General features: G+C 32.7%; 2 protein-coding genes across 3 annotated transcripts in view; both read left to right on the top strand.

Moving 5' to 3' along the window:
• Window positions 1–114, top strand: part of LOC118746411 — a gene marked incomplete in the record, with an annotated part of 485 nt that extends 371 nt beyond the window's left edge. The window contains 1 exon segment of the mRNA XM_036480266.1: window positions 1–114.
• Window positions 115–5347: 5233 nt separating this feature from the next.
• The window catches only part of LOC118746060 (voltage-dependent calcium channel subunit alpha-2/delta-3-like), a 35391-nt gene continuing 13197 nt past the window's right edge, over window positions 5348–27541 (top strand). Inside the window, exons 1-15 of one of the 2 annotated variants that reach the window (XM_036479799.1) lie at window positions 5348–6246; window positions 6330–6411; window positions 11229–11333; window positions 11451–11718; window positions 15080–15471; window positions 16958–17407; window positions 17492–17632; window positions 19456–19539; window positions 20441–20497; window positions 23434–23514; window positions 24564–24638; window positions 24713–24820; window positions 24900–24971; window positions 25027–25229; window positions 25325–25467. In XM_036479799.1, the coding sequence (XP_036335692.1) occupies window positions 6140–6246; window positions 6330–6411; window positions 11229–11333; window positions 11451–11718; window positions 15080–15471; window positions 16958–17407; window positions 17492–17632; window positions 19456–19539; window positions 20441–20497; window positions 23434–23514; window positions 24564–24638; window positions 24713–24820; window positions 24900–24971; window positions 25027–25229; window positions 25325–25467 (2368 nt within the window). In that variant the 5' untranslated portion in view covers window positions 5348–6139. The remainder of the gene's footprint in view (window positions 6247–6329; window positions 6412–11228; window positions 11334–11450; window positions 11719–15079; window positions 15472–16957; window positions 17408–17491; window positions 17633–19455; window positions 19540–20440; window positions 20498–23433; window positions 23515–24563; window positions 24639–24712; window positions 24821–24899; window positions 24972–25026; window positions 25230–25324; window positions 25468–27541) is intronic. The other variant, XM_036479800.1, reaches the window with a different exon arrangement.

Genomic DNA, 27541 nt, shown 5'->3' with positions numbered 1-27541 from the left:
GAATATCGTTTTGAACATTACTTTTTGCTTATTTTTTAAATTTCTTAAAATTTGTAGTTATATACACATTTGTAAACTCCTAATAAACATGTAGACAAATGTTTTTTATATTAATTAAGCTTAGAATTGAGCCCTAAAGAAAACTCAAAAGAAATATTTTTCATTATTTCTTAACTCCACAAATAAATTGGCAAGATATTTGGGAAACCAGTACTTATGATTTCGTTTATATTTAGGAAGGATGTTTTAAAAATATATTTTTATTATTAACTTATCTCCATTAATATTTCTAAAAGATTTGGAACGTAGCATTTGCTAGTGTACAATATACCCCCAACAACGCACTGCTACAGCCCAACCAGCAAACAAAATTCGGATTTTTTTTTTCGTTTACTGATTCTATTTCCGAATATTTTGACAGTCCGTTTTGTCGCCCAAGTGTGCAAAATAAACGTTACGACTAGAAAAGTACTGAGAGTGGTTGCGAAACGGATACGTTTACGACTGTTTATCTGAAAAATTTCTGATTCTATTTTATTCGTTTAAAACGTTTTCATTTTGAACTTCACAGACGCTTTTTCATAGTTCGGTAAAAAACACTAATCCTTTTGTTGCTGACGGCATTCGAACCCGGGACGCCCTGAAAATTAACAAATAGTAGCACGAGCGTCTGCACACTCAGCTACTGTCGAATACATGTTTTCGAACGTGCAATTTGAACAAATATTTTAATTCGGATACGAACATGGTGAAATTAATATTTGAGCAGGCCACATTCACAGCTGGCACCACCGCTCCGTTCCAAAAAGGGCAAATGTATTTCAGAAAAAGGGCAAAAGTATTTCAGACAATAATTTTTTTTCAAGGAAAACTTTTGCAACGGCAAACCTACGAGTGTATTTCAACTTAATTTTCACAAAAGGGCAAATGAGCACAGCTGAGTAATAAAATAATACAGCAATCGAAAGAAACTATATCTACTGCAGATTGTGCTCGTGCTAATTGATTACTCATCTATTTTTTCGCAGATGCTTTGGCATTGCCTGTTGGTATGTAATAAACATAGATCTACATTCGTATTTATGTAATAAAAAAGGCCGTTACAAGCGCTGCGTTATTATAACTGGTTTCATCAATTAGTCGAAGGAGGAAATGATGGAAGGGTAGAGGATTAATTTATTATTATTATATTATATTTGGCCAATTTGTGGCGTGCGTCTTGATGTAATTACGCAAATGAAAGGACCCACAGGTTTACGCCACCTCCGAACGGAAAATGGATTTTATGAGAAAAACACTCGCAGGTTTGCCATTGCAAAAGTTTTCCTAGTTGAAAATATTTTTCTGAAATACATTTGCATTTTCCGGAAATACATTTGCACTTTTCTGAAATACATTTGCATTTTCCGGAAATACATTTGCGTTTTCCGGAAATACATTTGCCCTTTTCTGAAATACATTTGCATTTTCCGGAAATACATTTGCCCTTTTCCGAAATACATTTGTGATTTTCTGAAAATCATTTGAGCTTTTCTGAAATAAAATTGTGTGTTCTGAATTTCATTTAGCTTTTTCTGAAATGCATTTGGCCTTTTCTGAAATACTTTTGTGCTTTTCTAAAATACTGTTGGAAAAGGCGTAGAATGGCGGTGCCCTTAGTCTTGTTAGGTCGCTTCTCCGTCACCAAGATGCTGAATGTCGACTCCCTCTGCTGGACTGAATTAGGAGAATCTGATTGAGGAATGCAGGCGGCGAGTTTTCTTAATGGCATCCAACTGCGCAACGCGCTGAATGCATATGAAAAAGCGTTGCTGCAACAACCGAAAAGAACGGAAGATTTCCTGAGAGACCCGGAAAAGAAGGTTAAGGCCGAAGATGAAGCTGCCCTATCCCATCCAATTGGATGAACAACTCAACCCCATAAACAGAGGAGATGAGGCGTGCAACATGATTGAAAAGATAATTTTGAGTACTGTATATATTTTTCAGATTCTTCTAGAGTGCCTGCTTAACCTACTTTACTCTTCATAAATTTAAATATTTTAGTAAGTGATACATTTTTTCCTTTGAAGCCTTGAAGTGGTATTCGAATAGTCGCCCGCCATCGACTTTTCTAATAGTTGCTTTGCTTCGACTACTCGCGTATTGTAGCAAAGCGAATTTCAGTAGCCGAACTTTCATTGAAATTTTTCACAAATGAAAAAAAGCATATCGTTACCTAAAAGTCAACAGGTGCCAGGTCAATTTTTTTCAAAATTTAATTTTTATTAAATCGATTTTTCGCTTCCAAAACAATTTAAATAAATGGACTTGGCACCTTTTCACCCTTAGGTGACGTATGTATATTATATTCAAATACATGGAGGGTGGTGAACTTTTGTAGTATAATTTCTCCTTGCCTTCTCTGAACAACCACTTAACAAAAATCCATAAGAAAAATCGCGAAATATGAAGTAAGTGTTGCTTTAACCAGTGTCTTTAAAATAATCCGCAATAAAATTTCAATAATTAGCACACATTTAGCCGAAGCTTGGCACAATGAAAATTCAAACGATAGACCTAACAAGGCTAAGAACAAGCGGCTAGAGGGTGATGCAACCATCGCAACTTTCCAAAAAAAAAGGATCTCATAATATAGCCTTTAGCATTGATAACAAAGATTTAGTAATTTAATATGGTATTGAATTTAATTTTATTCCATAAAATATTTTGTTGCACAGACCTTTATTTCTTGCAAAAAAAGTTTGATTTATATATATATAACAGGAAATTTTTGAACAACGCCATATTTCAGAATTTGGTTGAAGAGCGCGATATTTTAGAATTTGATTGCCCTATTTCAAAATTCGATTCAAAAACGCCCTGTCTCAGCACATTTTCAATGCATGAATTTGTTTTGAGATAGGGCATTTTTGAACCGAATTCTGCGATAGGGCGTTCTTCAACCAAATTCTAAGATAGGGTGTCTTTCAATAATATTCTGAAATAGGGTGTTCTTCTATCAAATTCTGAAGTGGCTGTCGAGATAGGTCGATCCTCCACTCAGCCATCGATATGCAATATTAAATATTACGAATGTAACAAAACTATTCAAATTTATATACGAATAAATACAAAAAACTCGAACTTAAAATATTCGATTGACCGGAAATGAACGGTTAAACGAATAATCTAAAAGGGAACGGTTAATCGAATAGTCGACGGCTTTCGGCTACTCGAATATCGCTATCGATTAACTGTAGTCGACTTCAGTCATATTCGAATAATTCGGTTAATCGATTAACGGAATAGCCCGAGCTCTAGTACAGAGGAGTGTGCCGCTATTTGTTAACTTCCAGAAGGAGCCGGGTTCGAATTCCGTCAGGCGCTTCCTAATTTTATTTTATTTCTTTTGAACCATGAAAAAGTATCTGTGAAGTGCAGAAGGAAAGCGTATTGAACGAAATATTCAATCAGACAAGTTTCAGAAAAAAACCGCCGAAAACGTATCCGTTTCACACACTGCTGTCTGTACATACGTTCGTGCCGAATACTTTAGTGGGAAAACGGATCGTCAAAGTATACAGGAAATGGAATCAGTAAACGGACAAAAATCCGCACTTCATCCACTTTTTTGTCCTTTTTCGGATCGGTTTTCGGAATTTTTGATGGCTGGGAAACTCGTATTTCAAAACTCGAACACAAGTACTTGATTATTGGCCTGTTAAAAAGCCAAAGTTTTTCGCATGCCATGGCGTATGAGTTATCTAGCAATATCAACATTTAGGCCGGCTGAAAGAAAAATTTCAAGCCACTTGTCTGATAGCCTCTTGGAGGTTAAAAACTAAATTGCCCACATCTACATAAACTCTTTCGTTTTCATCAAAATCGTTAACGGTTGAGAAAGTATCTTGAAGCTTTACAACAAAAGCTAATATTTCCTTCTCTAACGGCGGTTTCACACGGGTTTTTGTCAAGACTGGGCCAAAGTCGAATATTTTGTCATCACACGAGTTACACCAAATTTTACGTTACTAATATGTGTTCTAAAAGTGAAACAAATCTGATCATAAATATGCTTTTTTAGGATAGTTCTCAATCCCAGCGGCACCTATCGAAAGGCAAACACACTGATCCTTCTAAAAACCTTTGCACAAAACAACAATCATTCAATGCGATTTTAAAATCTGGGAGAAAATCGTTCACAATTAAATGATTCTTGCGATTTTATATGTGTATAAATGTAGGTGTATAAAATTCCATTACCTTATAGTAAGCTGTTCCAGAGATAAGCGATATGAGAATTTCAGTTTGTATGGGCGGTGCCACGACGCCTTTTCCAAAATCTACCATATTTCGCCGTAAGTACGGTATTGATAACATATGTTGCTGTGTCAAATTTCAGGGCGTTAGCATAAGCGGTTACAGAGATAAACGATATGAGAATTTCAGTTTGTATGGGCGGTGCCACGCCGCCTTTTCCAAAATCTACCATTTTTCGCCGTAAGTACGGTATTGATAACATATGTTGCTGTGTCAAATTTCAGGGCGTTAGCATAAGCGGTTCCAGAGATAAGCGATATTAGAATTTCAGTTTGTATGGGAAGTGCCACGCCCACTTACCCAGTACATACCATTTTTCACTGTAAGTAAGGTACATACAATCTATGCATCTGTGCTAAGTTTCAGTGCCCCAGCATAATTGATTTTATAGATATAGTGGTTTTCACCTTTTAGTCTATATGTCAGATGCCACGCCCCCTATGTATCGGGATTAACATTACTGGATTAGAGAAAGTTATGCCCGTTAAATCGGTATATATTTCATTGAAATCGAGCGAACGGTGCTTTCAAAAAAGGGATTGCAAGAATTTCTTGTGGCGTATTTATATATAGATAATTAATTATTAATGGCTGGGTTATGTAAGAAAATTAAAATAATCATTAAAATTAAAAAATGCAAAAAAAAATTAATGATTACTAATCGTAATGGAAATTTAACAGCGCTGTTTTTTTGTACCAGTACCAAATTCAAATTTAATCGATTTAAAAACGGCATCTCTAATGGATTTATGTATACTTATGGCGGCCGTTGTGATGTAGTGGTTAGAAGTGCGCACTACCAAACCGCAGAGCCTGGGATCGACCCCAATTTCCGACTAACATCTAAAATAAAACAAAAGAAAACTTTTTTTTTTAATGACGGTCGTCTCTCGGAAGGCAATAAAAAGGCTAACTACAAGTTGGTTATTTTTATCAATTGATAATTTTTCACTGCAGGGTACTCAAATATGTATGACATACCTATATACTTCTCCCCTAGGGAAGGTTACATACATACACTACACTTATACTTATATACTTATATGTATACACTTAAAGGTAGGTACATCCATACATACATACTGTATGTTTTTTTCATTCATCTTTGCATTGTATCAAGCCAATTTGTATATCCGCGGATGTGTATTCAAAACATCTTCAATGCGCATGTCTACGCAATTGTTTACGTTTTTAACTGGCATTTACCTATTTAATCGAACTGAATGAATACATATGCACATATATATTTACATATGTGTAATAAAACGCCGGCAAAATATCAACATTATCAAATCCTGCAAACAAACACTTGTTACGCTCCGCAAAATGCCGGCCACGTGAGAGGATAAAACATAAACAATCGCTTAGCGCAGCCGTTAACTTTAACTCGGGCATGCGCCAATAACCGTTAGAAGAGTTAGTCTATATGAATGACCGTAGACTGCTATTTTCCCTTTGTAACACATAGCTTTCAAGCGATGAACTCACTGGTGTTGACGTTATACGCGAACTTTGTGAAAAACGGTGTAGACATAAAGTTTTTCCAACAGAAAATTTATCAGTTTTTTAGATTTCATTGTTAGATTTTGCACCGTTAAATAGTGAATTTCATTTGTTACAATTAAAAAAGGTTATGGTAATTTTAGTAATACGTAGTTGGTAAGGGTCTATCCGTGGTAATTGTGGTGTAATCGATAAACAAGTGAAGGAATGCTGGAAGAAAATTTTTTTTTTACATAGATATCATAGTTATAAAAAATACATAGTTTTGTAAATAAATAGTTAAAATTTTTAAAAATATAAAGGCGAGGTATCTGTTTAAAGTTCAATACAAAAAATGGCATGCTGTTCGGTACCGCGGACGCATTATCTTTTAATTTGTTTCTTTCTATTGTATCCAAACGGTGCCAATTTTGTACCAGGAGAAAAAATCAATTACAATCTGTGAGTTACAATTCTTCGTTAGCTTGTGATATTGTACCAATGAAATAATAATATAACGAATATAATAATTCATCTGTATATAGTGTACATTCCTGGGCTGATAAATTAGGCATGGAGCTATTTCATTTGGGTGACTTCATTACCAGGAGAAAGGAAGTTCAAGAGGTAAGCATTTAGCTACAAAGTATAATCCTCAAGTAAAATATTGATTTTTCTCAAAAATTATCTTTGAGCAATATGGGTTAATTACACATCAGAATTTACGATGCATTAGCTCTACATGGGGCAACTGACGTAATTTGTTTTTTAATGACAAACGTTTTTTCGCGGCTCCGCGAACTCTTTTATGAGTGGAATCATAGTTGCTTGTGCAAATGTTGAGAAGTGGAAATAATGTGAAATGAAATGTTTATGAAATACTACTAGAAGATATATGTAGGTTCTGGGAAGCGGTCTTCAGTCTTTCCATCTTCTAAATATCTAGCATTAGTTAGAGAATTTGGCAGGGCACTGCGCTAAGAAGTTTGGTTTGCTGCGCCCGGATGCTATACAACAAAAAGTAAAAAGTCCTCCTAAGCTAAAAACTTGCTTAAATCATAAGATATTGTAGATAATCTAAACATGAAAGAATTGTAGATTTATGTGATAAATATATGAAAATTTTTGAGTTTTTACCTAATGGTAAGAATTTTAAGAAAATAATATCGTAGCTCTTTTGCATTCCATGCAATAGTTCATATGCCGAAAGAGCTTTATAGATCATGAATGCAAAAGTGCAGCGTAAAAAGAGGTCATTGCTCCAGTTATTTAATAAGGAGCGGGTTAATAATAAATTTAAATGTGCCAGAGAACTGCGTAGAGTTTTGAAATTATATTAAAAATCACAAGAATGCAATTAAAGCGGCGAAAAGAACAGAAAAGTACACATTTTAAAATTAAATGGTCTCACTTACTTATAAACATACATACAGTGGTGGAAAAATAAATAGGGACACGACATTTTTTCAAATGTTGCCTACTTTTCTTTCGTTTATATAAAATTTGTTATCTTTTTTTTTATAATATAATAACTCATTATCTAACAAAACCCATATAAATTCATATTTCAAGTTTTGTGAAAAAGTTATAAAAATTCTGCAAATTCGCATCTAAATTTAACACTTTTTAATCAGATTTTTAAGAATTTTCATGAGTATCTAGTTTTATAGTCCATTAAATGTTAATAGAATGAAGTTAAATTCTAAGTTGCCAAAAAATCGCGTTGATTTTTGGCAATTTTTTAACGCATTTCCTTCGACATAAAGTATGCCAAATCTCAGTTCTTTTCGCCCTAACGCACCACCCTTGTTGTCAGCAAATTAAAGTTCACCAAAAATCGTTAAACTTTTGGTAAGGAAGTACTTCGATTATAATCGAAGTAGAATTATTACAAAAAAAAAACAATTGTATTGCCGAATGTAGGTGACACCGAAAAATGTAAAAAGGCGACGCACAGTGGGGCAAAAAAGGCTGCTGTGGACAAATCAATTTTGAGAGCCCAAATATTAGCCGATTTTTTTTTTAATAAAAGATAATTAAATTTCGGGTCGATCTATCCGTGGCGATTTTTTAAAAGAGCTAAATTTTTTTATTTAGTTATGTTGAAAAGTGAAAGAAAAACAAGTAAGAGCAGCGCTTTCTTCGGCTATGCCGAAGGCTTCATACCTTTCATGAACATCTGCAAATTTTACTTTGACAGATTATTGCTTTTGAATACATCTGCATACATCGATAGAGGAGTTACATACTTATATAAAAAATCGCATCTAAACAATCAGAGGTATGGAAGATATACTTTATATGGCACCAATCTAAGTGATTTTCACTGCTATGTGATCGGTATGTAAACCGGTAACACAATTTATTGGGTTTAGTTTCCTACATAAAGGAGATATATGGCAAAAACTGGTATCTGAACAATCAGTGCTATAGGAGATAAAGCTTATACAGCATAGATTGTGATGATTTTCTCAGTAGACTTTGTATTATTATTTATAAAATATCTTACGAAATTTATCGGTTTTAGCTGTTCAAATAAAGAAGTTTTACAGTAAAATCCCATATCTGAACAATCAGATGTATGGAAGATATATGTTGTAGTCATCCGATCCTTGTTATTTTCACTGTAAGTATTCTGTTAATAATGAGTGAAAATGGTGCGAAATTTCATGTTCCTAGCTGCATAAATGGAGAAGTTATGATAAAAGACCTCATATCTGAACAATCAGTTGTATGGGATCTGCAGGTTATAGTGACCCGATCTTTGTTATTTTCACTGTAAGTCTTCTGTTGATAATGAGTGAAAACAGCGCGAAATTTCATGGTCCTAGCTACATAAATGGATGAATTATAACGAAAAATCTCATATCTGAACAATCAGTTGTATGGGAGCTATAGGTTATAGTGACCCGATCTTTGTAATTTTCACTTTAAGTATTCTGTTGATAATGGGTGCAAGTACTGCAAAATTTCATGTTCGTAGCTGCACAAATGGAGAAGTTATAACGAAAAATCTCATATCTGAACAATCAGTTGTATGGGAGCTATATGTTATAGTGGTCCGATTCTTCCGGTTCCGACAAATGATTAATACATTATAAAAATACACCCACCTACCAAATTTGATACGGATATCTCGAAAAGTGAGAGACTAGATTGCATACAAACAGACGGACAAACGGACAGACGGACATGGCTAAATCAACTCAGCTCGACGTTCTGATCATATAAGTATACATTTTAATGGGTCTATCTCTTTTTGTTCTGGTACTTACAAACATCGGACCAAAGTTATAACCATTTCATGCTCATGAAAGGTATAAAAAAAGTTATATTTGAGCATGATTCAATAATTAAAGGTTTGCTCACTAGTGACATTTTTAAACTCCCTTAACTCCCTTACAAAAGCTTTGCACAAGCATACGAACCCACACACAGTGCCTTGCTAAGGGAGCCGCCCAGTTTTCACATTCGAAAATGCATTTTTTCTCAGGGCGATGTCCTAAGAAATGTGGGGCATTCAATTTCGCATTACCTAGTTTCGAGAAATGAATGTGTTTTAATATGAAATTTTTTTAACTTTTGCTGATCGACGCGAAGTTTAATTGATTTTTATTTAAAAAAAAAACTTTAAATCGGTTCATATTTCGGCTCTCAAAATTGATTTGTCATTTTTGCAACCTTTTTTGCCCCACTGTGCGACGCTAGGTGCCGTCAAACAATTTTTTTTTTCGAAATTGCCTTGCAAAAATTCTATATATTCAGGGGTGTACAGCAAACCTTTTTGTTTGCTCGAAATTTGGTATAGTCTAGTGGTACAAATCTGTTAAATCTATAGTTATTAAAGAGAGTAAGGTAAAAATCTTTAGGCTAATTCCACCCACATAGCGAGTTTTCGGGATAATTTTGATAATTTTTTACATACATATGTACATATATTATTACTTCATTCAAAAAAATGTTTCAGCTACTTCGGGCCGTATTCTGAAGTAAGAAAAAAACGGGTCTCAAGTCGGTAGGCTAGCACACTTTTCTGACTATCGCCAATATCTTTGCCACAGTAAGGGCCGTTTTCTCAAGAAACCTGTAACTTAAAAGCTCATTTTATATTTAAAGGTTGGATTAAAAATAGAGATATGTCTTATGTTAAGCATTTCTATTATCAGTTTTTGACGTATGTAATTTAAAACCGATAAGGAGCTTTACTCTACAGAATATCATAAATTTTAATGCAACATTTAAATATTTTTTTTAAAGGACTTTGAAAGTTTTTAAAGATATAATTAATTAAAAAAAATAACAGTATCGTAGAACAACAATAAGGGTGCCAGATGATAGAAAATTTTTTTGGAATTTAAAAACATTAATGGCCTTATTCATAAAAAATAAAGTACGTTTAAAGAGCTTTATAAAATGACATTTTCATACATTTTTCAGTTTATAAACCTTTTTTAAAGCTACTTTATTTTTATGAATAAGGCCATAGAGATTTTTGGTTTACAAAGACGAATAGGTATTGAAAATGCGCTTTTATTTATTTATTTTTAAGCTAATGAAAATAATGGGATGAAATTCGAGGATGTGGTCCTGTGTATATAAGTCCTTAACAATTAATTTTTTCAAAAATAAATTTTAAAAGAACATTTTTCGCACCCATTCGTTTAAAAAAATTAATATATTTTTTATTTTACAGAATTGTCTCCTTTATATTTTTGAAATTTTAAAGTCCTTTGAAAAAAAGTCTTGACATCAGAGAAAAAACTAAATACGCAGTTTTAAAATATTTTGCCTATGGTTTCGAGAATATATAAATTTTTTTGTGTGTAAAATTTACTGTCGCTCGGTGTAATAGTTAAAAATGTTTGTAATTGCCATTACCGCAATATAACTCGTTATGAGAAATTTTAACTCCCCCAATTAAGTGACGAAAAAAAAATCTTTATGGGGGTAATTTTATAAGTCAGTGATTGGTTGATCTTCCTGCGAAATAGATTTAAAAGCCCACTGTTTCTGTCAGCTACCACCAAAATTTGTAACCAGCTATGTCATTTACTTTGTGTTTGACAGCCTTTGAAAATAGACAACCCGCACACGTGTACCGAGCAATGGCAAAAATTATTGAATTAGTTTACGAATTACTCATTCATCCAGCATATTCTTTAGATTTATTGTTTCTAAGCCTCGTTGGTGAGAGATTTGAGTCAAATGAAGAGGTCATCACTCAAATAAGTATTATGTTGGAAGAACGCTGGTTAAGTAATCAACCTTAAAGGAGACCATACAGGAGCCGAGAAAATATCTTTTTATTCGAAAAGACACCGATTTTTTAAACTGCCCTCGTATATTCTCATAACTAAAATTTTATTTGATTTTATTTGAATATATGTGAATATATATATATTTTTGGTATATTACATTTCTATCTTACTATTTCTTTACAAAAGAGTTTCAAAGAAGCACAAGTGGTGTCGCGTTCTGGAGCCAAAATTGTTGAAAACATGGCGCACGATGTCAAAATGATGATGGATTTAAAAATAAGCGCAGTACGGGTAAGGAATAAATGATTTGATGATAACAAGTATGCATTTTTAATTTTTAAATTTATAATAACATACATACGTAATTTGTCTTAACCTAAAACCAAAATATTCTTAAAACAACGGCAGCGTATTATGGATACGGCGGAGAATACCGCGCTCTCACATCAGAACGAAAAGGAGGATCAGTTTTTTTCCTATTATAATGCCAAAGATATGAGAGAACCCGATGATCCTATACCAACACCAGCACCCCGGGAGCTGGATGATATGGGCGAACCACATATTTTTGTACCGCCCAAAGAGATTGTTCTAACACCGAAAGCTGAATTTTTTAATACGCCAGTCAATCTGAGCGTCAGTTCAGTGCACGTGCCCTTAAATGTTTTCGATCGAGGTTGGATTTTCTTTTCATATATTTTTAGTTTGGATTGGAATTTTGCACGATCATCCACATACATACATTTTATTTAATTTATTATATAAAACACAAGTACACACTACATACATACATACGTACGTGCATATTTAGATACTTGCATTCCATCGGTACATTTTCTTGCTTTTTGAAAATACAAGGCTTGCTGTAATGTATGTATTGTATTTGAGAAAGCCCACTTGGAGTTGCAATAAATTTCGTCAGGATATCTTGCGCAGACACTTTTCGTGCCCACGCTGTACCTTAACGCCTAACTTATGTATATGTTTTCATGTATGCTTGAAATGCTTATGAAAGCACCAAAATGACTGCGCAAATGATTCTGGCCAAAGTTAATATCACTTTCAAGCCTGCTCGTACCGAAGGACCGACTTTTTGACCATTATTAATGAATTAATATATTGATTGAGTACTGGTAACTTGGACTTGTTAATTTAAATAAAAACGAAAAGTTTTTAAAACAAAATTAAGTAAACGCTTGTAACATTTGTAGGCTTGTTCTAATAATTCGACTATCATTGTATATATTTTATGCTCTTTAACTTAGCTCTATACCATAATAAAAAAAATCGTGTTTTATTGGACCATTAGAACAACCTTAAAATCATTTTCTTATGAATTCTAAAAGTGTTATGCTTCTCCTATTAAATTTACAATTTTTCATAACGACGACACATTCATATTCTACTGGGTGAGTCATTTAGCGTAAATTTTTTCATTCTCAAAATGTTATTGAATAAACCTACATATGTACGTATGAATGTACATTAGGGTTCGGGTAAGAAACCATGAGTATAGCAAAAACGCAGTCTTCGGAAAATTCTAATAAGATTTCTCTAGAAATTCTAAGAAGATTTCTCTAGAAATCAAGGGTCCCCAATGAATTTGAAGCCCGCTCAAATTGATGTCAAAATTTTAACTCCACAAATTTTAGAAAATAACTTATTTTTTCGGAAAAGTCAAATTGCATACGCTATATTAATATAAGCATTTATAAAACCTCTCAGTAAACAAGATATATTTCAAGAAGTGTTCGTCTTCAGATGTCGAACAATTGTACCGGCTAGCCAGAGCAGTTTCGAGTGGTTTCTGTCAGGAAGATTTTTGTTCCGCTCGTTGGCTAACTAAAGGTCCTTTAGTAAAGGAAGCTGTGCGCGAAAGGGCTATCATGTTACACAATTCAAATTTTTCAGAACAAAAATCGAAAAGCGACATTTAAAAACATAGACGCAAAGAAAAAGTGTCTGGCAACACCAATAAAGTTTTGCGACGACTGCTAGAAAGGAGTGCTCACAGTTTGATGCTAAAAATTTCTCAAAATGTTGACGTCAACAATATAGAACGAACTGTGAACATCCCAATTGTTTTGGTGTACATATTTATGTTATTTGAATAAAAAAAAAACTATGCTTAAAAATTTCTTTAGATGGATTTTTCACATTAATTTCGGCGAACTTCAAACTCATTTGGGACCTATGGTTTCAAGGTCGAATTTTCTTAGAATTTTCCGTAGATTAATTTTTTGCTATAATTATTATATGTAAATACGTACAAAAGTTTATCTTGTAAGGGCATCTTTACGTTACATGCGTCTTTCGACCTTTCATGAAAGCGGCGAATGATTATTTCAATATCAGTGGATATCTAATTCTATTCATAACACTGGTTAACAGCAAAACTGTTTCATTGATGCCATTTACCTTTATTTAGCTAAAGAGGGGCTCCTCTTAATTACGTATCTATTATGAAGCAATTGAATAATCTTAATACGAAGTATGGCAAATTAAAACTAACAAAATCCTCCATGAACCGTATACATATCACTTTTCGATAGACCTGATAGTTTCTGGGAAACGATTTTTTTTCTATGAAAAAATTAAAAAAATTCAAACTTTAACAGTGGAAAAATTCAAAAACATAACGGCAATATCCAGTTTTATTTTATTTATACGCAAAATTCGAGTGATTGCCGATTCGACAAAGTATGTATATACGTTCCGGGTTAAGAGCAATGACGGTTCTTGATTATATTTCGGATAAAGAATTTTGCATATGTATAACAAGTAAAGAAACCGAACTATCCATACCCGAAGTACTTCTTCCTGTTCGGCGCTGTAATCGCTTAAGCGATTTTGGCTGAGTCCCTGAAAACATCGCGTCGTTTTTCTTCTAAATACGTCAACTGACGTCAATTGAAAACGACAAGTGCTTCTTCACGCGGATTCCGCATTCTATGCTTTCACGGTTGAAGCATTTGTGCCCATTCCTACGAGATGACCGAGCCAACGGGCGCTTGTATTTTAATCCGCTACACTTTCTATGGCGTTGTAAAGCTAAAACATCTCACCCCAAAGGCCGTCTCATAGGATGTGGCCATTGTGTAAGCTTTTGAGCTATTTATATATGTACTATGTAGCACCACGAGCATGGGGAGTGACTAGTAGTGTGATTATTTTCGGTGTTAATGCTGGTTCGCAAATGGAAGAAGCGCTCTAGATTTTCGAAATTACGATTTCCAAAAGCGACCTGGTGCCGGGGCTTCATTGCGCTAACTGTTTGCTTGATGACAGGAGATAGTTCTTCTTATCCTCCATTCGTTTTGCTTCCATATCCAACTGCGAGAAGGCAGAACAAACATTGCAATGGTTGAGGCCGATGGTGTATTAAAAAGACTCAGGAAGAAGTACCTTAGCCTACAAAAATTAAGAAGAGCCATGCAGAGTTAAGGCAGAGTTATCTTCCTTTCAAAATGCGTTCCAAGGAGTGAGAAGTCGCTTCTGAATAAGCAAAGCGAAAACTCTTCATTCTGATAGCAGACATGACTGGGCACTAACCAATTTAAATTCCTGTCGGAAGAGTCAAACAACACCTAGGATTCATTACATTATTCTTCAGCTTTATTGATTGGGTTAAGTCAGGGAAACTCTTTAGCCCTCAAAATACTCAAAAGGACACTATTTGTGATAATAAAAGGACCGCATAAAACGACTAAATTAAAAAATATCTCCATTAAGAACTAACCGCCAAATGACTCAACCCGTGCAATGCTTGACACACTCGAGACAATCATTTCAGCTAAAGTTTTTCATTTAAATGTATTTTTCAAATTTTAAGTACATAGTATAAGTAATTCTTACAAAACGAAAAATCAAATCTAATAAGAACCAAAATTTTTCTTCCCACAACACAATACCTTAACAAACACACAAATGCTTATCATTGCCATGAACAACGCAAAAAAAAATAAACATCATGAAAATTTTATAATTTTTATACAAAAAAATCACTCACGCATACACATTCATTTTGGCTTCGATAGCCAAGGATGTCATCAAATCCATTCAATGGTCGGAGAATTTAGATCAAATATTTCGTGATAATTACAAAAACGATCCAACATTGTCGTGGCAATTCTATGGCAGCTCGACCGGTTTCATGCGCCAATTCCCGGCGGCCAAGTGGAAAGCCAAACCAGTCGACTTGTATGATTGCCGACTGCGTTCATGGTATATGGAGGCAGCGACAAGTCCCAAGGACATCATCATACTATTGGACAGTTCTGGCTCTATGAAGGGACAGAGGCTAGATATCGCAAAGAAGGTTGTAAATACAATACTTGATACGTTGGGTACCAATGACTTTGTGAACATCTTCACCTTTGGAAAAACAGTAGAGCCGGCCGTCAAATGTTTTGAGGATACACTAGTTCAAGTATATACAGTTTTTTATTGTTAATTGCTTTAAGTGACTTTCTGTACAATTAATTTTTTTTTAATTTGCTGTTTGTTGGACATTTTAGTTTTTCGTTTAGTTTTTGAATAGTTAATTATGCATGTGGTCTTTTTTGCCGGTACTAACGCGTGCAAAAAGCAGCACTTACCCATTTCTGTACTGAGGTTTGACCTGCAACCGAACTCCACGAGCCAAAGCTTTTACAATCATTTCTAACTATTGGATTTATTAAGGTCGCTACCTCTTTGTTGGCGTGAAATTGAAAAAAGCTGAAGAAACAATACCTGAATCTGAAGTTAATACATCACAGGCCACAAGACCGTACCCTTATACTGTACTAGAATAAAGGTGTTTCCCATAATTTGAATAAATATTGTTCTAAACTATCCCATTGTCTCTATCACAAATAACTTTGTTGCTCTTTGATATTAACAATTCAATTGCTTTTCAATCTTAGACAGATTAGTTTTCGAAGAAACTCTCCAAAAATCTAAGCAATATTTGCCTCTTTTAGATTCATTTCATATCTTCTTATTCCTATTTGGCACTACAACCGTTTGTCGGTTTGAGCCGAGACCAAATAGCTTCTCCAATTGCCTCTCTTCTGTGCGAATCTGCGCCAGTTGCTCGGTCTACAAAACTGCATACCAAAAAAATTTAATTGAAATTTAAATTTTAATTAAAATTTGTTAGATTTTTCTAAGCTCTGTATAAAGTTTGACTTATGTGATTTTAGTTAAAGCGTGAACCATATATTTATAAGAAAATTACAAAAAAAAATTTTACTTTAAAACCCTTGCAAATATTCAACAAAAATCTCCATGTACTCATGTTTGCTCCCCACTGTATGTAATTTAATTCTGGTCGGTTAACCTTCACCATCAATCGTAAGTTTAAATGATATTTAAAAAAAAAAAATCGTTGGGGCCAAAATTTTACTTTGGTTTGCTTGGATCGAAAAATAGTTTTTTTTTTTAAACCTGCCGCGAAATGATGCCGCTCAACATATTATATGTAAGAATGTATTTCGTTTGGAAAGGAATTTTTTTATAAAAACCTAATCGCTCGTAAGAAGACGGCCTAGGTTCCTCCATTATATGTCAATATTAAGACGCATATCGGGAATTAGAGGTGAAGCTCTGCTATTATTTAGGCAAAAATAAAAAAATCATTATGCTATTATTTTATTAAAGTACAGCTTCTATTACAATAGTTTCAATGAGATATTCTTTTAATTTTACTCATTATTTTTTAATTTTTATTTGTTATTTTTTACTTTTTGTCTTATTGTTTGTTAATAACCCACCATCGTGCATTACTATATATATTTAATAGTATTTGATAATTATATATTTATGTACGATGGTAACCTTCTGTTACTACATTTTTTTTATGCTTTTTACTGCACTTCATACTCACATCCATTATTACACAATAACATTTCCTCCCATTCCCCATTCATAAGGCGAATCTTGGCAATATTCGGGAGCTCATGGAAGGTGTTGACTCAGTAAAAATTGCCAACATTGCCAACTTCACTGCTGCATTGACGAAAGCTTTTGAAGTTTTGGAACAATTTCGTACGGAAAATCGCGGCGCGCAATGCAATCAAGCCATCATGATTGTTAGCGATGGCGCTCCATTTACCTATGAGGATGTATTCGAACAATTCAATTGGCGTGATCTACCATTTAAACCCGTACGTGTTTTCACATATCTAATTGGCAAGGAAGTAGCCGATGTTAAGGATATCAAATGGATGGCTTGTGCCAATCAAGGTTATTATGTGCATTTGAGTGATATGGCCGAAGTCCGTGAAATGGTACTCAATTACATACCGGTAATGGCGAGACCTCTGGTTCTAGGTAAACATGATCACCCTGTTGTGTGGACTCAGGTGTATGCTGATGTTATTGTAAGTGCAGTGAAAGAAAAATATGTGAAATCCAATGTGAGTGTTGAAGGATTTTCTTAAAATTTATTTTTTTGAATATTTAAGGACCCAAAACTATCCGATTGGCTGTGGGAAATGAAGCAATGCGATGATCAACGCGAAGATGTTTTGGAATTTCGGCGAGAGGGTTATCGCATGCTGGAACCTAACGAAGTACACAGACGGATCTATCATCGTAATAAAGCGGTATAAAAATATTTACATGTATACGAAAAAATTTATTTAGTTAGTAGTTAGGGGTCAGTGTGATCCCTTTAAATTAGTTTAGTAAAAAATGGGATATCAATTATGTATATTACTTTGAGCTTTTAGCCAATTTTTTTTCAATTAAATTTAGAAAAACATCAACAAAGTCAAAGCAGCACAAGTAGGGAGAGCTGGGACTACCCATATATTCGGATACCGTTCAGATATTCGTGTATACGGATAAAATCCGGATATGCGGTTAAAACCCGTTAATTTTGCTATCTGGATATCTGGTTAATATAATAATAGATATTAAAATATATATTTTTTACAAAATTTAGAAAAGCACCAAGGTCAAGACAGTACAGGTAGGGCTGTGACTATCCGTAAATTCGGATATCCGTTCGGATACTCGTGTTCACCGATAGAATTCGAAATTCCTGTTAATATCCGTTAATTTTGCTATACCGATATTCGGATTTTTCGATCAGATATTCAAATATCCGGATTATTCGGATATTCAAAAATTCCGGATAGAACTCCCTCCTAAGTACAAGTTATACCAATTCTTTACAAACGACTATTTAGTTCCTGGATTTCAGCGGGAATCGAACCCTATATTTCTATGCTTTAAAATTATACTCAAGTTTATAAGAAAATTTCGCAAACATACGAGGGTCAATAAATAAGTCCTAAGAAGAACTTAGATAAAAACAAATGTTTCGATAAATATCAGGGACATGAAGAAAAAAAGTTAGAAAGATTTTTATGAAAACTTGCTAATCGCCTTTGTGTATGTCATTTTGGCAAAAACGTAGAAATTCAAATGCCTACCACGTATCGAATTTCGCAAAAAACTATCCTTAATGTTCTGGGTTACCCTAATCTTCATCAAAAACTGAGATAAGGCTTCTCAAGTTGAAAGCAACCATTACTTTAGGCATATTGTATAAGTATGAGGGTACTTTGGTAAGTCAGTGAAGTTTTTTGCGGAGTAGCGTTTTATGCAACACTACTCCCGATTGATGTATCATTTTTAGCAAGCTGTGTCATTTCGTTTGTGTTTGACACTTACATCGGCAAAACTCCGTAACTGGGCAATGAAATGCTATCCCATCTACCATTTTTGCCTGATTTAGTCAGCTCCGGCTATATCGTCACTAGACACGAATGAAGGCGCGAGCTCAAAAGTTGACGGCGAAAAAAGACCCATAAAAAAACTTTAGCGTCAAAGACTCTTAACATACCTCGCCGAAGTTTTCCATAAGCATCTTTTTTTGCAAAATTTTTTTATGCGCCTTTTTTCGCCGTCAAAACACTAGCGTGCCTTTATTCGTGTGTAGTGACGATATGCTCTGAAGACATCGCTCGGCATCAAGAGATTTTGGAATGAAACGATCATCACTAAAGGGATAAAGAAATGGAGAAAAAACGGTTAACTTAATGTATCAAGCAAAAAGGAGACTGCGTAGAAAATTATAATGCTTTTTTGACTAAAATATACGATTTATTCAAACTTAAACTCCTCCATGGTAAACAGTAAGAAATTTCACCAAAATCTGTTTGAAAAATCCACTTTCGGTCTAAAACCCCAGTCAGAGCTGCCCATCTCTACCCCAATGGTGTGAAAATAGGTTGACTATCCGTTGGCCGATGTGTTATATTTAGATGTGGTAAAATCATAAACTTTAAAATACAAAGATTATTTTCAGTGTATTGAAACATATCATAATATCATGTCAGCATAATCCACGTCGACTAAAGTTTTTTTTGGACCTTAATTTATGTACTATATTTTTCTTTATAAATTACTCCAAATGAAGGCCTGGAATCAACCACTCGAATCGAACGTATATCAGTTTATGACTACTGTCTCTATGCCTGTTTATGATCGACGTATGAATGCGGTAAGTTATTCAACATACAGTAGAAATGCATAAATAACACCGTGCGACAAAAACAAAAATTTCGAAACACACGAAGCAATCAATTACTCACGAAACTGTGGGCCAAATATAGTAAAACTGAGTTATTACTTTTTCTGTCTGCCATCGGCATTTTTTTAAAAGGACTTTGTAGTTTCAAGTATATATGATTAATTCCAAAAATTGTTCAAAAAATTTTGTGGAATGTAGAATCACAATATGGGTACCAATTGAAAGAGAAAATGCTGTGTAATTAAAAGAAAAAAGACTTATAGGTATTGAAAATACCCTTTTAGTAATTTTATTTTTTAAGGTCATAAATAAGGACGAAAATCGAGGATGTGGTAGATTGTATATTAGTCATTAACATATATATTTTTCAAAAATAAATTTTGCTAAATTCCATGGATATTCACGGATAAAATTTTAAAAGGACATTTTGAATACCTAATCGCCCTTATGCATCAAAAAGTTTAATCGGCTTTAATTCTACTGAATTTTCTCTTGAATTTTATTTCCATATCGCAATGAATTTTTTAAATAATTTTTTGACGTTATCTATTATATTTATCAAATTTCAAAGTCCTTAAAACAATTTCTGACGCCAGAGAGAAAAACTAAAGAAGCAGTTTTACCATATTTGGCCCGTGGTTTTGTGTGTAAAATTTACTGTCGCACGGTGTAATCAAAATCACCAATAAATTTCTTCTTAAATTGTATAGTGAAGTCAATCATGATTTCTTAATAAATACTTGCACATCAAAAAACAATTACATACTATCAAAATATTTCTATATATAATACTGTACTATCAAATGTACATAAATATCTTTTATATATTGTATATACTAATAAACAAACCAATCAAATATTACACAAACAGAATATCACCGAAGAGGTTTTAATAAATGAGGCGCTTTGGGAATTACAAACTCGTGAGGTATCTAGAGAAATTTGAGTAAAAAAACAAAACAGTGAAAACGCGTAGTCAAATAAAAACGTTGCTAAGTTCCTTAGCGTAAATTTAATGTTGTTGCGTCATACATTTGAGTAAACAAACTTAAAATTGCTTAACAATTTATATACTTATAGCTAGTAAAGAATTTTGGTAAAAAAAGTGTTTAGAACAACATAAATAAGATGTATTTCCTTACACTGGAAAAAGCCTTGAAAACTTGACTGTCGAGATTTCGTTGAGAAATATTTTAGAGCTACGGGTTTTCTAGTTTTTCGAGTTTGAGGGAATCATCTGTTAGATAAATTTAAAAGTAGTACAGATCAGTTGGATACACAAGTACATACTATATAAAATCGTGCATAGCATATCTACATAAATACTATGTGTGAAAGTTTACTAGAAGGAGCGTAAATACAAACAAACAAAAGTTCATGGATACAATAGAGATCAGAAATATAGTAATACAGTTTTTAATATTCAAGTTTTCCTTTTGCCTTATACTCGTAATCATAGAATAGATTGTAAATCCTGTATATTTAAGTATTTATTGTGCTAAAAATTTTTATTAAACAAAACGCATGATTTAATCTTTTTTATGTAGAGCCGAAGTTAAATACTAAAACTTTATATTAGCAGTTATATTTTTTGGTTTTAATTGGGGTGTTCACAAAGTGACATATCTGATTAGTCATATCGTCATCACTTGGATATTTTTTAAAATTTAAGGACGCTAATTTACTCAAGCCTAATACTCACAACAAACTCTTAAAAAGAAATAAGATTATTACGGAAAATGGGCTTGGCACCGCTAATTTATGACTACACAAGTTTTCTCATTAAGTCTAACTAAAATACTATCGAAGACGTTTGAAAAAGGGGTAAAACCGCCCCTACTTACCATGTAACGGTAGTTTTCGGAGAGGTGAAAAACTTTATCTATTTACAACGTGTGCCAGGTATTTAGTGTTCGGCTTCGCCCGAACTTAGACTTCTTTACTTGTTTTGAGTTATTTCTTTCTGTTTAAGTATTGTAGGTTCTAAATATGAAATGAATCGGACAATAAATATGGATTTTCCAAATATCTCAACTGCTGCGCCACTTATCGGGCAAATTTTCTTGAGGAGTTATTCCATTTCATTTAGGTAATTTTCATTCCAAATATGAACAATATTGGACTATAAATACGGGGTTTTTCAAATATCTCTACACCTGCGCCACCTAGCGGATTAATTCATCTCTCATATTGCATTGTCGTCGGGTTCAGAGCCAAGTTTGCAGTTTCAAGTCTCTAGTTAATCGGGAAGTTGTTAAAAATTTATTGCAAAATTTCATTAAAAGCAGGTGAAACTTAATAAAAGCTTGTAAAGATAAATATTAACGTTTATTTTTTTAACGTAAAAAAATAATAGTTAAATTTTAACTCTTAATTTTTGATTGAAAACATATCAATGCAAAATAACAATTACTTATCGACTTTTTTGAAAAAAAGCATAACAGTTTGCTTTTAATGACTATTTAAATATTAGAATTATCATGTCTAAGTTATAGATAGTAGAAGGCTACTAGCCTACTAGTACCTTATATTTTTATGAATATATATGTAAATACATATAAAAAGTATCAAAAATATATATACTATTTTGTGCCAGTAGATTATGTGATATGGGCATTTCCATGGTCAAAAATGCGACAATCGTATGCCTTTGAAGTGCAAAGAAATAAAGTAACCTCCAATTATATGTTGATTTTTTTATGTTTCGATAGCATTTTAGAAGCAATATGTTTTGTACAATATTTAGGTTCTGTAGATTTTTTGTTTCCAATATATTGACAAAAAAACGTGAATTATGCAAAAATCTGCGAAACGCAACATACAAATTTAAATTGGTTTATTTTAAACTAAAATGGATGAATTGGCCTTTCTAATGGAAGTTGACATGTTGGAATATTTGCATTCGTTTATTTTTTGTTGAGCTTAAATACGATTTTAGCACGTGACATATACCACGCAACATTTGTGAAAACAATTAGTTGAAGCAATTTCAGCTCATCATTACATTAACTACTAAAAACATCGTTTATATATACTTTATATTTTGACTTCAGCGCGAATTCAAGGTACATTTTTTGGAAATCTATGACTTATTATGTTTAACTACATACGCCAAATTTGAACCAAATCGGACTATAAATACGGTCATTCAAAATACCTCGACCCTGGCGACACCTTGTGAGATCATTTTTCGCAAAAATGTTTCTGCCTACATAAGCAGTGTATCGTATACAGACAAATTGACCCATAAATACGTTAGATATATGACTATTATTTTTTTCGCGGTAGACCTTCCAATGGAAACGCCCATATGTAATCGATTCGCAATAAACTGTATGTATGTAGTTTTATCAAGCAATATGTTTGCCTTTTATAGTAAGTAAAGTATGTAGTAGCCACTACCAAGAAACCTAATCCCCCAATTTATATTACCTTTTACCTAAAAATTTATTGGGCTCGTTTCTTCTTAAGTACGGTCTGATTAGTTAGTAAAACTCATGTATAATTTCAAATATTTATAGCGAATTCATAAAATATTATTAGATCAGTTAATAGAAACTGATTCAATAGTGACATTTAAATTGTGTTATTATGTATTTAGATACGTATACATACATATGCAGGTACTTATTAACTAACATATGTATTTTGTATATGTATTAAAAAGAAAAATAGTAAATGGAGTCTAGTCAGAGTATTCTTATGGTCAAACATCAGATTTAACGTTTATGTAATGCTTACAGTAGATACATAAATATATTCCCTCTACTACTCGTACCTGTATTAATAGTTTGAGTAGAAAACTATATACATTTTTGCAATGTACATATTTATGTAATAATTTCATTTAAACCATATATTTAGACCAAAATTGCGAATCTATTGGGTGTTGCTGGCACGGATGTACCTATTAGAGATATTAAAAGAATGCTGTCGCCATTTTTGGTAAGTATTTTATGTCTATTTACATATATTTACACTCAGGCCGACCTTTTATATTTAGTATACAAATTTATTTAACCCTTTTCTTTTGGTTTATAAATCTTGTTGTTTGAAATATTTTAGTTTAAGTGAAAAATTGTTTTAATTTTTTGAATTTTATATGGAAATTGACAGAAAATAAGAAATCACTTTCCATTCAAATTGCTGGCGGAACCGGCAACAAGTCTGAAAAATTGTTTTTAGTTTTTGTTAAAAAACTTTGTAAACATTTATAAGCAACATTTCATAATGGTTAAACCAGAAATCATAGAAGTTTGAAATTTATGCCAGTTCATATATAGGGCTCAACTAACAATAATGAAGCGTGTTCTTGTCTTCGTGCTAATCGAAAATTTTAAATGGGAAAATTTCATAACACGCCCCAATATATCATGAAAAAAGTTTTAGCTCAATTTAATTTGGCCATGAGAGGGTTAAAATCATCTACATATGGAGCATTTTAGTCCAATTCATAGACCATTTGGCTTTTGGATCAAATATAGACTTCCTGACTTTTTTCATTTTTTCAGCCGTTTTCGATATTTCGGAAACTAACCTTTTTAAACGCCCATAACTTTGCGAAAAAGAGCCGATTGCGACCATTTTTTCTTGAAATTTTTAGTTTTCAAAACACTTTTGGAATTTAACATCGAAACAATTTTCAAAGCCGTATTTCTATAAAACTTTCAAATTTTTAATATTCATAAAATGTTGATTTCCAAAAACTACGGTTTGATCGCTTTTGTTGAAATTTATTCTAAAAAAACTGTCACTTATTCCGCCACTTTAAGGCCTAGTCCGATAATGGGATATCAATGGGATCTAGTTTTTTCGAATTTTGTAATTAATGGTAAACTAACAAATTTTGTCCAACTCAACGCCAAGAACTCTGACTGTGTCAAATCAACTGCATTAAGCAAAAAGATAAAAATGCTTTATTGTAGAGGAACAAATTTTTTAAATAATAATTATTACTTTTTTGATAAAATTAATAATGTTTGCATAATTTTCAGCTTGGTGTCAACGGCTATGCATTTATTGTAACGAATAACGGTTACATATTGTTCCATCCAGATTTTCGTCCAATTGTAAGTGCTTAACAATTACACCTACTAGTTCATACTGTTACTAAGCGAATTATTTTACATAAATGTCCATACAGTTCCAAGGCAATATCTTAAAGCCCGCTTACAACAGCGTGGATATGATTGAAGTAGAATTATTGGACGATGATCGAGCACCAAGAGATTTCAATCCAGTACTACTAACGGTACATAATTTATATATTAATATAATTCACAAGAAACATAGAATAAATCAGTATATACTTAATTTTGAATTATTTTCAGATTCGAGACTCGATAATAAATCAATCAACAGGTAGTAAATGGATGCTAGTAAAAAATCATTTCGACGAAATGGTAAGAAAAACTATTTTTTTTTTATATCCGCTTATTTAAATATTTTTCATCTTAGAAACGTGTCGCTCGTATTAAACGGCAATATTATTGGAGAGCGATACCAAATACACCATTTACGCTTGTTATCACATATCCTGAGCAGTATGGTGTACATCGTCTGTCCATACGCGCCGAAAATGAGATACACCGCATGAATATTAAAGGTGATAACTTGTTGAACTACTTTGGTGGCAAACGTTGGAGGATTCATCCAACTTGGTAAGTTTGGTTATAAATCCGTTCATACTTTGACAAAAACTTCAGTATCTACATGCATAAGTACAATTTAAAATTTTCTTTTTATTCTTCAATAGGTTGTATTGCAAGCACAACAATAAAACATTTGCAGCACCTGAAGAGGAGTTAGTCTGGTTTTTGAATAAAATGTCACAACCTGGTTGGAGGTGGCCACTAAGTAGAAGTGCAGTGCCGCCCGAACATGCAGCGCTGTTGTTTTGTAAGTATAAATACTACCGGCTAATATCAGAAAAAATAATAATACATGCATACGAACTTTATTTAAAACAAATTTGCAAATAGACAGGTGAAAACAAGCGAACACGATAAATATATGTATTTACTAGTGTTGGGAAGTATCGAGTACTTTTGAGGATCGAGTTCTTTGGTATCGATACTTTTGAGGATCGGGTATTTTTCAGAGTACTGAGTACTTTCTTTAAATATACACTTGTTGGTAACATTTCGATGATTAGTGTAGAAATCTCGCAAGCTGGCAGCACTTTATTCAGATTAATATATTAATCCCAAATTACGTCAAATGAGTGGCTACTTGAAAACTATTGAAACTTCAAGTTGAGTACAATCATTTCTAAATACCGGTAAATGTAAATAAAACCCAGTATTTTTAAGTATCTATTCAGTACTTTTAATTATCCTGAGTACATGTATCAAAGTGATGATTGGAACAGAGAATTTTTGAGTACTGAGTACTTTCGAGTTCTTTTGTGAGTACTGAGTACTTTGGAGTATTCAGTATCGATACTTTTAAAAATAGGATGCTGTCGATCCTTTTGAGAATCGAGTTCTGAGTACTTTCGGTATCGATACTGCCCAACATTACTATTTACATAGAGAATGTATACACACTTTTGTAGGTTGGTTAGGGATCTTCTTATATTTCGAAAATTATAAGAAAACACTTATGAGGATTAGAATTAAAATAAATTTAAGATAGGCCACTACTATAAACTGTAATCCGACTTAACATTATGCTGAACATTAAAAGCATTTGTTTGAATTTCAAGCATTAGAGAGTACATATTTCATGGTATGAATAAGTTGTATAAGGTTTTGTTGTAAGGTTTAACAAGGTTTTATATCACTGGTGAGCCAGCCTCTCAAAATAACAAATAAAAACACCCTGGAGATAGGTCTCTGAAATCATACAAAATAGTTACATTTATTATTATTCAAAGGCCTTTTCATTAATTTATGTTCTCGAAGAAATCCATTATACAAGTGCCGATTTTAGTAATCTGCTAGTGGAGCGGCTTTTACCATTTCTGTTTAGGTTTTAAAAAATTCCAAGTGAAAAGGACTTATCCAGCCAAGATTTTTCACATAATTGATAATATTGCTCAAATTACCCACGGAAATCACATCTCTAGCCTTCCTTCTTCGTCACTTGTGTTGGGCGACGTGATACATAAAACTAGCCAAGTTTGGCTACATGTATTTATTGTTCGACCCACGGTACTAAGGTTTGCTCAGAGCATTCAATATACGAGTGCTACGTAGAAAATTTGCATTTTTATAAAACCGCTTTAGTCAACAATCCTTTTCCAAAGTTTCATATTAAATTTCATTTAAAATCGCTAAGTATAACTCATTCAGAAATATCATTGCAAGTTTTTAAGCAAAAATCTCATTTAGATTAGAATAGCTTTCTTTTCGTTGGTATGAAACTTAGATGATTAGTAGTTTGTCATAAACAAGTTAAAGCATAGACAGACGGCAACGTTGATCCGGATTAACGGCGCTTTGACAGACGGCAGTAATGCAGATTAACGAGTCGCGAGGTCGTGGGATCGAGTTCCACCGCCAGTAGAGTTTCATTTAATTTTTTCTATTCATTTAAGTATAACTTAAATATTTTTTAATTTTGTTTTAGTTAGTTGTTGATGACTTTTCTGATAAAATTAATTCTTAAAAATTTAGATAAACTAATAATAAAATAAAATAAAAAATAAATAAAATAAAATAAAATAAAATAAAATAAAATAAATAAATAAAATAAAATAAAATAAAGTAAAATAAAATAAAATAAAATAAAATAAAATAAATAAATAATAATAAATAAATAAAATAAAATAAAAAAAATGAAATGAAATGAAATAAAATGAAATTTAATGTAATTAAATTAAATTAAATTAAATTAAATTAAATTAAATTAAATAAAAAAATTAAATAAAACAAAATAAAATCAAATTAAATTAAATTAAATTAAATCAAATAAAATAAAACAAAATAAAATAAAATAAAATAAAATAAAATAAAATAAAATAAAATAA

The sequence above is a fragment of the Rhagoletis pomonella genome, unplaced genomic scaffold, assembly GCF_013731165.1.
Source record: "Rhagoletis pomonella isolate Grant_MI unplaced genomic scaffold, Rhpom_1.0 Rhpom_scaffold_00010, whole genome shotgun sequence".
Taxonomy (NCBI): Eukaryota; Metazoa; Arthropoda; class Insecta; order Diptera; family Tephritidae; genus Rhagoletis; species Rhagoletis pomonella.
This window is presented reverse-complemented; position numbering and strand designations above follow the sequence as displayed.